We start from the raw sequence: 13,769 nt of genomic DNA, 5'->3' as shown, positions 1-13,769 counted from the left end.
TGATGCCTGGAAAACATGTTTTACTATTGTCGATGTAAGGAACGTGGATAAACCTAATAATGCCTTTATTGTCAGAAAGCCATTTTAATACAACTGGATGAAGATTAAAATTTGAAAGATTGCATATTACATTTAACTTAATATAAATTAATTTTTTTATTGGTTTCTGGTTAATTCTCGGCGAATTGGGTGTGATATAAGTTTGGTACATTTTTGATGGTGTAAATTGAGTCCTGGGAAAAAAAAAACAGGTAGTAGTTATGTTGGTCCCGTTAAAAAGTCCTAGAGCTACTAATTAAAAAACTAAAAACCAAATATCATAAGATTATACTATTATACTAGGTTAGGTTACTTAATTTATATTAATTAAAAAATATTACAAATAAAAATCAATAAAAAAAATTATTATGATATAGAGATGTTACGAACTGTTCGATTTTTGAACCGAACCAAACTGGAAATTCCAAATAATCGAACCGAACCAAATATCTAATAGTTACGATCGATAATCGAACCAGAGAAATAAAAATAAAAGTCGATGGAGTAACGTCTAAAATTATAAATTATTATTAAATAATTAATAATTAATAGATTAATATATATTAGTTGTTTAATGTTTGCTTGTTTTAAATATTGATGTTAGACTCAGTTTAACTACTAGGTAGGTACCTGTTTCTTCTCGGGAATCAATTTACCGAGCTATGGTCATTTGGGATCCAATTTACCAATTTCGCTTTTGATATTATCAACCATAGTTTTCAAAATATTATAGTTTGATATTAATCTCCAGATAAATGCGATTTAACAGCAATGACACATGCATAAAAGTTACAAAAAAAAATTGAATTAAAATTGATATATTATATTATAGAAAAAAATATAGAATACATTTTTATAATTTAATAAAATTAAAATCTTACCACAGACATAATTAAAAGATTCAAACTTTCATAATAATAATTTTCAAATATCTTTAAATAACTAGAAAATTTTATCAATTATAATAATTGACAAAATAAATATTGGTGTAAATTTCAAATTTCTACAGTCTCTCATACTATAACTAATTTACGACTAATCCCAGGCGGTTACCGTCGTTACCGAGTTACGAGTGGTACGATATAAGATTAGAAATTACTTATCTAGCTGCCATTTAAATAAAAGTCATAACAAGGCCCATCGCCCATTGAATTAAAATTTTTAGAGCTATGGCTATAAAAATTAATTAAAATACGATTACCTATCTAAATATTATTACTAATACACATATTACTAACTATAACTTACTACCGTTGTTTCAAAATGAAATCATAATACTTTTCGTCTGTATTGATTTGATTTTAATTCTAGAAAAATTTTAATTCAGTAGACAATAAATATCTACAGATCATTAAATGGAGCACTGAAAATATTTAATTTTGATCAATGATTGAAATCTTAAAATATGGATTTTATCATATTATTATTGTAATCAAAACTAAAAATGAAAAATCTAAAGTGCTTCGTACAATCTATAAACAGTTTTCTTCTAATTTCATATCTTTTTCAGAATTAAAATCAAATTAATACAGACGAAAAGTATTACAATTCCATTTTGAAATCACGGAATGATGATAGCAGTTAGACAATTTGTTTGGTAACAATATTTAGATAATCGTATTTTAATTAATTTTCAAAGCTGTAATTGTAAAAATTTTCATTTAATGGTCCTCGTGGTGGTTTTTATTTTAAGGATAACAGATACGAAATTTCAGATTTTTTTAAATAATAAGTTACTGTGAAATTCGCGTTCGATCCTTTTAATCGTTTAAACGTGCCGCCGATTGGAGACCACGACCACTGACTGTCTGAAGCCGTATTGTTATCCAGACTGTTGTGGACGCCACGATTCGCGTCCGCAATGTTGGCTACACTATCTTGGCCTCCGCCGGCGAGCAGCTGCGCTGCGTGTGTGTATGAGCGTTTATTCTCGTGCGTGACGTTCGTGTTCTATGTGGTATATACTGCCCGGCCGTTGTTGTTTTAAATTTCGTGTGCTCTCACAACGTGCTTTTGTCTGATCCGATATTCTTGTACGATACTCGATCCGTTGATCTACGCCGTCTGATTGAATGATCTGACAAGCATTTACGTGATCGACGCATTGCTATTCGATGCGGCTGAACGAGGACCTATAGATCGGTCCAACGCTAGTTTCAAGACAACCTGTAGCTGTATAATATAGTGGTGTTCCTATAGTGAAGTTTACTGACTGCGTGTCTGTACAAGAGTTGCATCCGTCGGTACTCTCACTATAATTATTAAAAAAATAATTTACAACTAAGAATTAACAAATAGATCTCGAGTATAGTGCTGACCAGATTAGAAATTGCCTAATAGTTGTTTCTTATATAAAATCCATAGGCGAGAGCACGGTTATCTACAATAATAATTATCTGTAGATCACCGTGGGCGAGAGCCTTTAAATTAAAATGTTCATGGTCACTACTATATAAAATTAATATTAACACACCGGTAAGATTGAGGCCTATTTTCAGTGTAACCTAACCTTACTGCTTCTGCTCGTCAGAAGATAAGAATATTTACAACTGGTTAGTTGTCTCTCCATCATGGCCTTTTGATGCATCAATAAACTAGAAGTACCTAATTAAAATATCTCAATCATTGGATAAGTAATCTCAGTGTTTAACAACAAAATTAATCGAAATTCAAATGCAAGATAGTTGTTGAAGAAAGAATCTGTTCATTAAAAAAATAAACAATACTGGTGAGTACTATATGTTTATTTACCAACCAATAAGTATGAATTTACTTATAAATAAAAAAAAACCGGTGATATACTTTTCCCGTATAACATTTATAATAACTCGGGCTGTTGTCGTTTGGCTTTTCTGTGATGGTTTGAGAAGGGTAGAGTACTCACTGGAGTAAATACTTATAATAATTGTGTTTTTGTATTAATTTGTAATTTCGTATTTTTATAATAATTTTTTACATTGTTGTGACATGGATATACATGTAATAAGTAATTTGCATATATTATCTTACAAAGTTCTTGAGTATTCCTTTTTTCATTATAAGTTTTAAAATATGTATTATTTCTTTTTCTACATCCTTATTAATATGCACAGCCGGTTCTCCTTGTCTATGATTTAAACTTTGTATACACTCCTCACTGTAAAAAAATCTAATACCTAAATAGTTACAGAACATTACATACAAATATATAATAAGTATTGCTTTATTCGGGATTTAAAATTGGTTTAGTATAATAGCGGGTATAATAGTGTATTATTTATTACTATGTATAGTAAAATAATCCAATGTATGAATAAACTTATTGATTGTTACCTTTAAACAAATTATTCTTGTTAATATATTAATGATTAATTTATGAGGAGTATAGGTGTTTAAATATATTTATTTACTGTTACCAATATTACATCTCTTAAATAATTTAAATTTTAGATATAGAGTTCATAATTATATATTTTGTACAATGATTACAGTTTATAATTAGCAGAATGAGGTTCTTGATATCTATACATTTGTTGATTCATATGTCGGTATTCTTACAATCATATTGTAGAGGATTGAAACAGCATTGTAATGCTTCAGAACCAGATTCTGAATCTCAATGGAATAAAGAATTTGCTTGTAAAGGTATAAATCATAATTATAGCTTAAGTTAAAATTTTTTTTATAAAAATTGGTTTAAAAATTGAATTGTTTATATAGATGGTTTGAATATAAACTCAACAAACTGGTTCTTAAACCTCAAAATTGAAGAAATAGAAGAAGAAATTAAATCTGCTGTCAAAAATTTTGATTATGAAGATTATATTGTTGAAAATTTTTTGATGACAGCTAATATTCATATTTTACATCCGTCGAACCCAGTTCGTGCACAACTCATTGATTCTCAGTTTTTCAGAGACGGATATCCAGCATATCGAAATGCTGAACTTATTATTGAAGTTTCACAACTTATAAACAATAAATATTGTCAAATGTATAAACATACAACAAATATCTCAATGAAAAAGAATATATTATACAAGTATATTTAATTTTAATGTATAAATTAAATTACCATTTCAGATACAGGACTAGCGCTATACAATGTGCCGAAGAATTAACAAAAATAAAACTAGATAAGACATCTTTGAGTGAGATATGTTTGTCCGAGTATTACAACTTAACTGATAAAACTGCGTGCATTGGAAAGAATTTAATGTATCGTAGCCTTGACGGTACTTGTAACAACTTAAAACGTTCCACATTGGGAAAGTCAACCACAGCTTATAAACGTTTGCTACCTCCCGTCTACTTAGATGGTAATATTTCTTAATTTTTTTGTGATACACATTTCCTATTACATATATTTGATAAAAAAAAGACGTTAAATTATACATAGCACTTCTCTTTTTAGCTTTTTCTGCTATAAACATGACGTTTTATTATGTTATTTACTTCATTGTTCATACAGGTGTTAACACGGTTAGAACTATAGATCTACCAAAACCTAGATATCTCAGTAATGCACTTGCCACAAAAGACCACGCTCCTGACCCCATAAAAACTATGGCGATGGCGTACTGGGCGATTTTTATAGGCCACGATCTATCACACACGGCTATGTCCAACATGAGTAGGATTATATACATTACCGTATAAACTGATGAATCACAATTAATGGTTGTATATGTATTATTTAATCCATAGGGAAATCTAAAAAATTGGTGAATTGTTGTCATGATAGAAACGGAACAGATCTACCTTCTTCACTGAGACACAAATTGTGTATGCCAATAGAGATGAGTAGTGAAGATTATTTTTTTATTCCACTACGTTCAAGAATAACTTGCATGAACTATGTGCGTTCAGTACCAGCAATGCCACCAAAATGTACATTTGGACCCAGGGAACAAGTAACAGTTTTATAAGATAATATATTCTCTAAGCTTATATAATATTTCTTATGATAATTATGAAATTAAATTAAAAATTACGCTCTGTAGGCTATTTTGGGGAGAAGATGTTGTATTGCACATTTTGTCAATTTGATTAACTTGTGTTAAGTTTTTATGTTCATAATTTCTAAGCCTTTAAAGTTGGTAATTGATGTTGTGAATCTGCCAAAAGTCACTGGAAATAATATATTTAATAGGTTTATGTTTTACAGATGAACCAAGCTACTCATTATTTAGATGGGTCAATGATTTACGGTTCTACAGAACAACAAATGTGGTCGTTGAGGACCAAGTTGAACGGTCAACTGTTGACAAACATATTAAGTAAAAGTCAAGGCGAATTGCCACTGTTCTGGTATATGCCACTGGAAAGTGATCCAAACGCTTGCCAGTATGGTGAAGGCTCGTGCTACAGGGCAGGTGATACCCGTGCAAACGGATTTCCCCAACTGACCGTTATGCACACACTGTGGGTGAGAGAACACAACCGGTTGGCCAAACAGCTGGCCCACATTAACCCACACTGGGGCGACGAACGCATTTTCCAGGAAGCCAGGAAAATCGTAACAGGATCCATACAGCACATCACGTATGCTGAATGGCTGCCGGCTCTGCTCGGTGAAAATTATACCAGGCAAAACCAGTTGGAACTATTGACAGAAGGGTATAGCAACGCGTACAACGAGACTATAGATCCGACCGTCAGCAATAGTTTTGCAACTGCGATCCTACCCTTCAGCAATTCCATGATCAGTGATAAAATCAAGTAAGCTCAAAAATATTACTTATATATATGAACAATCATTTTTATTCTAAATTTTTTCTTTGGAAAATGTTAGCCTAATGTTCACAGTCTGTTCAATTTAAAAGTTAGTAGACATAATACTTTTAGAATACATTAGGTTGGGGTTTCTGCCCACTTAAACATTTTAGGTGATTTGTGCCTTTGATTTTTTAATCATATATTGTACTTAATCAGTTATTGGCTTTTAATTTTTAAATGGTGACCCATTTCAAAATTTGGAGTGGAATTCTTTTCTTAAAATTTAAATATATATATTTTATGGTTAATGATTATCTATATCATATTAAAAAAATGTAATTAGTTTTAGTTTAGGTACTATAAATTTATGAATTCAGGGGAGTGCATAATAAACATTGTCAATCAAATTATCTTATCTACAATTTCTTTTAAATAAATAATTCTATTTCTTCAACAATTGATATTTCATTTTATTTTAACATAAATTTATTTTTTTTTTTTAATATTTATGTTTAATATAGATTTAAAAGTAATCAAGCCACAAAGGCCAATCTAAAATTGTATTACTAATAAGTAATAACAAAATAATTTGTTGAGATGGCAAATAGTGTGAATTTTTGCATAAAGAGAATCATCAAATTTAGTAGTGTCCCTGTGTATGATTATTTGTTTGAATATGTTTTTTAGTTTATACTCGGAAGAACGAGAAAAGAATGGGGATCTTGATCTAAATAATCATTACAATCAACCGATTAATTTAATGGTGCATTATTTGGATTTACTTGTAAGAGGACTATCTACCCAGAATACAATTAAAGTCCATATGGGATTTTCAACACAGGTAGGATTTTTCAACATAAACAAAATAACGACATCATTGAAGAAACATTTTTTTTTTTACTTTGTCAGAGTTAATGATTTTTATATTATGATGATTGTATTAAGTACATAATATATATTTATTTGTTTACATTTTCTATTTTCCATTTTTATTTTTTTATTTAGTTAACCAATTACTTATACATGCACCGTCCAAAATCAGATCCTTATTATTTTTCTGGATTTGACATATTCAGCTTGGATATACAACGGAACCGTGATCACGGTATTCCTAGCTACACAGAATTTAGAAAATATTGTGGATTAAAAGACATAAAAAATGAAGAAGATTTGTTGGAGATCATGAATCCAATTAATGTAAGTTTGGTATTATTTGAAATAATAATATACTACACTGATATTTTCTTTTCAAATTTTATATTTAGTTGACCGAAAAATTGAAGCAGTACTCAAGTTGGAACGATATAGATTTATTGACAGGTGCATTGTTAGAGAAGCACGTAGATGAAGCAATGCTTGGCCCAACGATGATGTGTATCATTAGAGAACAGTTTATTAGAACTAGAATTGCAGATAGATATTTCTATGATCTACCCAAAGTATTCAACAGATGTAAGTTAAACTGAAATAATTTTAATGAATGGGCTTAATTTTAACCAACTTTTTAAAATTTTAGATCAACTGGCGGAAATCAGAAAAGTGTCGCTTGCCAGAATCTTTTGTGATAACAGTGATAATATCACAATGATGCAGAAACGAGTATTTTATAAACCTACAACTCCTGATTTGCAGCGTTGTAATTCTCAATCCATTCCAAATATCAATCTCAATCATTGGATTGAGAAGGTCGATACTGTTCAAAAATAAATAATAATATTGATATTATATTTATTAATTAATAATATTGAAAAAATAATTTAAATAGCTTTTGATAATTAGGAATAAGTTTTTTTATTCAATAATCAATAAAAATTAATAATCATATTAAGTTGAACTTTCTAGCATTTATTTCTTAATAAATACTTTTAAAATTAGTATATTTATAAATAGCTATATTTAATATTTTTAATTATTTTAAATATACTTTTAAATGTTGATAATTTACAATAAAAATGTTCATAAACTATTTTAAATCTGGTCTTTCTGTGTCACAGCCTGTATGTATACTGTGTGTTCACCGATTTAGGAAATACTGAATTTCTCGGCCGGATTTTCTTTTACAAACTGGTGGTATATGAATACACATTTTTTGATACATATTACATTTCAAAATTTTTTGAGAATTTTGTCTGCGCATGCACACATATTTTTAACACCATATTCGGATAGGCCTATTTTTTTAAGTAATTTTCATGTATCAACTATGGCTCTTAGTTCAATATTTACTGAATAATACATTTTTAAACATTTATAAAATCATTTATAATTAATTCTTATTGGTTACTTCTTGAATATTTGTACATATTTTTTTTTTAGAAAATATGTTATAACTTATAAACAAGACTAACATAATATGGATACAACATTATTTATTAAAAATTGACTAGGTACAACTGGTAAAATGAACAATAGTTATTTTATGATTACACAATAAATTAAATAAATTGAACTTTGAAAAATGTATTTAATTTGTTATTAATATAGAATGAATATAAATTAACCTAACCTATATTGTCACATATAGAACGTATTTAAGTGCTTTTACACTTTGTTCTATTTAAATGTTTTGATGATTAGATTAGACGTTTATTATATTTTAGATAGAATTTAAAGATTTTTGTTACAGTAATTTTCACGTCTACCTATATATAGATGATATTAACAACTAACTAGAGACAAATAGACAATTAATATATAATACACATACATTTAACACAAATAATAGTATTATTGTTATTAGACATTCAACAGCAAGCTAGATCAAATAGTTGAATAGTTAAGCTATAAATATTGAACAAATTATTACAGGCGTCATGCACATAGCACACAAATCATAATGGAATTTTTAAGAACAGATTATGTGACATAAGTTAGTATTTTAATTGTATTATTTTATTACATTATATGTTGTATGTAATTTCCTTTTAAATAATATTAAATTTGCTATATAATAAACAAATGATACCACAAAAGTATAAAAGCTAATAAATACTTGATAATTTTTTGATCCAGGTTTAATACCTTGAACAGAAATTCATACATTTAATGCATCAAATAGACCATTAAAAATTAAACAAAAATCTATTATAATCTACAATCAATCCTTCTACATTGTGTTTTTTTAATACAATTTTAAGCCATTGATAGATTTACTAAAAATCTGTAAAGAAAAAAAACATAAAATTGTACTAATTTATATTACCCAATAACCTATTTATATAGGTACCTGTGTTGCAAGACACACACATCTTTAAACATATTTTTAATAATTTTACACAATTTTCGTTCAACTTTGGGCATATTTTTAATTGGGTGCTACAATTCTTCTTATCTTTGGCATCTAATATTTCAAAATATTCCCACGATTTCAACAAATATTTTGCTTTTTCAGGAAAAAATCCTTCGGCCTTAAATCAACGTGTTCAATTGGACAGTCTTTTAAAAAGCGTTTGATAAGGTAAATAGTAAATCATCATATTCTGTTATATAAATTATCTTTTTTTGGTATTCATGGTATATTTTTTAATTTGTTAAAATCTAAAATCTCATTTATGTTCTGGTACTAAAACGGTAAAAATTAATAGTTATGTTTCTAATGAATTTTTGGTTATTTCTGATGTTCCACATGGCTGGTCTTACTTAGGTCCCCTATTATTTATATTGTTTTTTAATGATTTACCATTTATTTTTGATAGTTCAGTTCTTTAATTTACTAATCACTAATGATGATAAACTATTTTCACTTATTAAATCACCAAATTATATTTTTATAATTTTTTTTATTTTAAAATTATATTTAAATTTGGATAAATTTATTGAATGGAGTCGTGTAAACACTGTAAAACTACCTGCCATTGAATATTAATTAGTGCAGTGTTATAACGTTTTCTCGAATAAATAATATAATCGCCTATAATTATACAGTTACACGTGTTTCTTCCATCAAAGACTTTGGGATTATCATTATAATTTTAAGATGGATTTTTCTATCCATATTAACACTTTTATAAACATTTTTTTTTTTTTATGTTTGGATTTATTAATAGAAACACGAGTAATTTTAAAAATAACAATAATACCTTAAAGACATTATATTTTCCCCTGGTTGGGTCTCATCTTGAATTTGGGTCAATTGTCTGGTCTCCGCACTATTTTTCACATTCTATATTCTAATTGATAGTTTTTAAAACTATTATGCTTTAAATTAAATATACCCATAACAATAAAATCATATAAATTGCAGATTATCCAATTGGGGATCCCGTCTTGTGACTCGAGGAGAAATGTTGAGGATATTATGTTTTTATATGACTTATTAAATGGTCACATTTATTTTGCGGAATTATTATCTCATTGGTTTTAATGTACAAACTCATGTATTAAGAAAATCTAATTTTTTTCATGTTTCATTTCGCAAAAATAATTATACTTCCACATTGTTTTTCCCATAGAGCTCTATCATTGGCCAACTGTATTGTGGATCATGTTGATTTTTTTGTTATGTCTCGTTATGTATTTAGATAGAATGTATTTTTGGCCTCACCTAGGAAAGAATTTTATCCGTGTCATAGCGTCGTTATTTTTTTGATAATATAAATAAAAATAAACTTATTAGCTTAAAAATGGTTTTTTTTTTATTAAAATAATTGGTTTATGCCATCAAACAAAATAACAAATATGTGACACAGATAAAGTTCTTACCTATTCATTGTGGAATTTTAATAATTCTACTATAAATATTGAGGGAGAACAGTTATCCCGCGCAACTATGCAAGTACAGTTTAATACAGGGGTTCCCAACCTTTTTATCATCGAGTACCTCTAGACATTTTTATAATCAATACGCGTACCACCTCAATTTTATAAACTAAACACTAAACTAAATAATATTAAATAGAAATAAAAATTTTTTCACGTACCTACCACCTACGAGCCTTCCGCGTACCACGAATTGGGAACCTCAGGTTTATAGGATGCCACACTAGCATGTGGTGTTGCTTCCATCTTACAAGTCTATCTATATTATCACGAAGGCTTTTTATTATATTTTAATTTTAAAGCAACTTATGAAAATTATTAAAATTTTAAATTGTTGTATAGTGTATACCTTAAAATACTCATAACTCGCTTTAAAATTAAAATACAATAAAAAGCCTCTGGCTCCATTGAAGCCAATTGAGATAATAATATAATAGATTATAAATAGATTAATATAATATATATATAAATAGATTTGATTACAATATCAAATGGTTTACCACAAATTCCAACGAATCGATAGTACTGCAGATATATTAGTGGTTCTCAAACTCCATTCGATTATATACATATTAGGTAAAAAACATTTGGTGGGAACCGTTTTTTCCATGACCTTATCATACACGTCATGATAAATTAATTTATTATGATCATATTATGGAACATTATTTTTGTGGTTATTTATTGTTTCATGTTTGCCATTGTTTTCTAACTTCCATGTACATCGTGTGCTTATTTTGTTTTTATTATTTATTTAGTTAGTTTTAATAGTTTTACTGTTACAGTTTTACAAACAGATACCTACATTTTTCTATCCTATTGTGGCTACATAGTTTTAGATTTAACAAGAATTATATACCTATTTTAAATTTTGTTTTTCGAAATCTGAAACCTGTTTACGTTGTGTTCAACTTATACTTTTGATTTTATTTTAAAACAATGGCTAATGCACTTACATTTTTTCTGTTAGTTCTCATAGCATTCAATTCTATCATAAAATCTGGTAAATATTTTGCTGAATAATTTAAGACTTGTTAGATTTAAGGTATGGTTTTAAATACAATATGAATATGTATTTTTTTTTATTTTGTTAAGCTGTATGTATATCATGTTTCCAATGCAACAGTACTGACATCAATGATCAATTTCGTTGTACAGAGACTATGGAGGACTCGTACGGCCTACGCCCTCAGCCCTGTACAAGTGTTTACAATGCCGCTTATTGTGTGACACTGATAGGCCGTCACAGTGGTACTTATTATTTCTTTATAATTTTTGGAAATGTCCAAATCTATTATATTATAATTTATTGTGATTTTTGTTTATTATAGGAGGACTAGGAGTTACACGTTACTGTTCAGCTCATAATTTAGGAAATTACTGCCAATATTTTAAACTGCCAGGTGATGTATTAGAATATCGAACATGTATTTATACTTGTGATTCTGATGGCTGTAATGGTCCAAGTGAACTTAAGTTATCTAAATATTTAAAAAGTCTATCTATTTATCAATGGTTTAAAAATTTATCACCTTAGACATTGACATATTCAAAATAATCTGATTATACTGATATGTTTTATTGGTAGGTTACTTACAGTATGTCTTAACTGTTAAAAATATGACTCATTATTTTATGCATGCATTTTTTTTTAAATTGATTAATGGCACTATAATTAATTCGATAATTTTAAATATTCTTCCTATTGATATTCTCATATTTTTTTGGCTTTTAAAGTAAGTTGTGAATAACCAAAATTGCTTACATATAGTATGATCTAATCAAATATATATATGTGTTCATAAAATTGATGTACAATGTACATATTATCTAATTTATTTTTCACTTCTTTAATAGGTAACAAAACTGCTTATTATTAATTAATTCAAATAATTAGGAATTATTCACACTAATACACTATATTAATAGAACTAATTAATTGTTTTAAGAAAATTAGATCTAAGTTTAATTTAAATATTTTTATTTGTTCTTTACTTTAAATTATCACTTTTGAAAATTCAAAAATTGATTGAATCAATAATAATTTATATCACAATTTTATTTTTCATTTATTATTATTTAATATTATATTTGGAGGATCCATTTATAATTGCTAATTTTATATACAATCTTAAATTAAGTTAAAATTATATTATTATGTAGTAATATATAAATAAAAAATAATCATTCGTAATGATATATAACATAGTTATAGTATTCTGAAATAGTGAAGAATAATATGGACATCCAAATTGTGAAAACAATTTTCGTGACGTCAAAATTAATTTATCCATTTAATTAAATGTTATCCTCGTGAACATTTTTTTGTTAAGTTTACAGAACGATTATCTGTTCCACAAAAGTAATCTTCCATATTGGCTAAAAAATGTATTATTTAGTATATGGATTGTTTCATGAAATGAGGATATTCACTATGTGAAAAGAGCAATTTCACTAAGGTTAACAGTATTATATATTATTTTTTAATGTTTCATCAATAATATTTTTATAAAATTACAAACATGTACAAATTTGCAAATACATTTATTTTATATTAATTTTTCTTTATTAGGAATCTCAAATCATATTAATAACATTAAATTGTTAAATTATTATAACATATATTATTTTGTCTTTTAGTTTAAAAAAATAGTCCTTTTATTTGATGTGTTCAAATTAAAATAAGGTTACATGGATAATTTTTTTAAAATTTTATGTCAGTTCATTAGAAATAATAATTTGCTTATGTAATAATGTTGTAATAAATAATAATGTAATTCAACTAATCCATCTAATTATGTAACTAGACCAAACTGACTTAATAAATAAATGTTGTATAATGATATTATTTCAATTGTACAACTTAAAATTACATATTTTTTCTAAAAATATAAAATATAAATTTAATAATAATTATTACCATTGTGATTTGGATGTGTTTTGGTACTAGATTTCAAAGAATCAATTGTAAAATGTGCTGTGTGTCATTGAGAATCTTTAAAATCTGTTGACAATACTTTGTCGTCTTATTCCATAGAATGTTTAAGATACAGATTTTTAGATGTATGTTGTCTAGAGCCTAAAAGTATGCACTATATTTTGTTCTTAAATGAAAAAGTTTACCTGTTTAAATTTCGAATATGAAGTTTTTAGAACACAAAATTTGTATTTATGCATAATATTTCAAAAAGAGATTTTTTCTAATCATCTGTAAAAACATTAAATACACTGTTGTGATCCAGTTGTGGAACACAGTTGACAAGTAGGCAAATCAA

General features: G+C 27.2%; 2 protein-coding genes across 3 annotated transcripts; both read left to right on the top strand.

Annotated features, from left to right (window-relative positions):
* The first annotated feature begins 1,695 nt into the window (after positions 1 to 1,695).
* Positions 1,696 to 7,702, top strand: LOC107168384 (immunomodulatory peroxidase-like). 2 transcript variants are annotated; one of them, XM_089216901.1, is made up of 12 exons: positions 1,696 to 2,282; positions 2,538 to 2,767; positions 3,510 to 3,663; positions 3,739 to 4,012; positions 4,102 to 4,337; positions 4,490 to 4,651; positions 4,726 to 4,931; positions 5,186 to 5,739; positions 6,424 to 6,577; positions 6,742 to 6,933; positions 7,002 to 7,188; positions 7,253 to 7,702. In XM_089216901.1, exons 3-12 carry the CDS (start codon positions 3,525 to 3,527, stop codon positions 7,441 to 7,443), a joined length of 2,295 nt encoding a protein of 764 aa, XP_089073027.1. In that variant the 5' UTR covers positions 1,696 to 2,282; positions 2,538 to 2,767; positions 3,510 to 3,524; the 3' UTR covers positions 7,444 to 7,702. The 2 variants fall into 2 exon arrangements, with proteins under 2 accessions (XP_089073027.1, XP_015373260.2); XM_015517774.2 differs by having other exon boundaries at positions 1,696 to 2,767.
* A 1,515-nt stretch (positions 7,703 to 9,217) lies between these two features.
* On the top strand, positions 9,218 to 12,381 carry LOC107172177 (UPAR/Ly6 domain-containing protein bou-like). Its single transcript, XM_015522460.2, has 3 exons — positions 9,218 to 11,497; positions 11,590 to 11,745; positions 11,826 to 12,381. Exons 1-3 carry the CDS (start codon positions 11,434 to 11,436, stop codon positions 12,029 to 12,031), a joined length of 426 nt encoding a protein of 141 aa, XP_015377946.1. The 5' UTR covers positions 9,218 to 11,433; the 3' UTR covers positions 12,032 to 12,381.
* The last annotated feature ends 1,388 nt before the right edge of the window (positions 12,382 to 13,769 follow it).

Source organism: Diuraphis noxia, unplaced genomic scaffold, assembly GCF_037042655.1.
Source record: "Diuraphis noxia isolate RWA-SAM2 unplaced genomic scaffold, SU_Dnox_SAM2 contig0001, whole genome shotgun sequence".
NCBI classification, from domain to species: domain Eukaryota; kingdom Metazoa; phylum Arthropoda; class Insecta; order Hemiptera; family Aphididae; genus Diuraphis; species Diuraphis noxia.
This window is presented reverse-complemented; position numbering and strand designations above follow the sequence as displayed.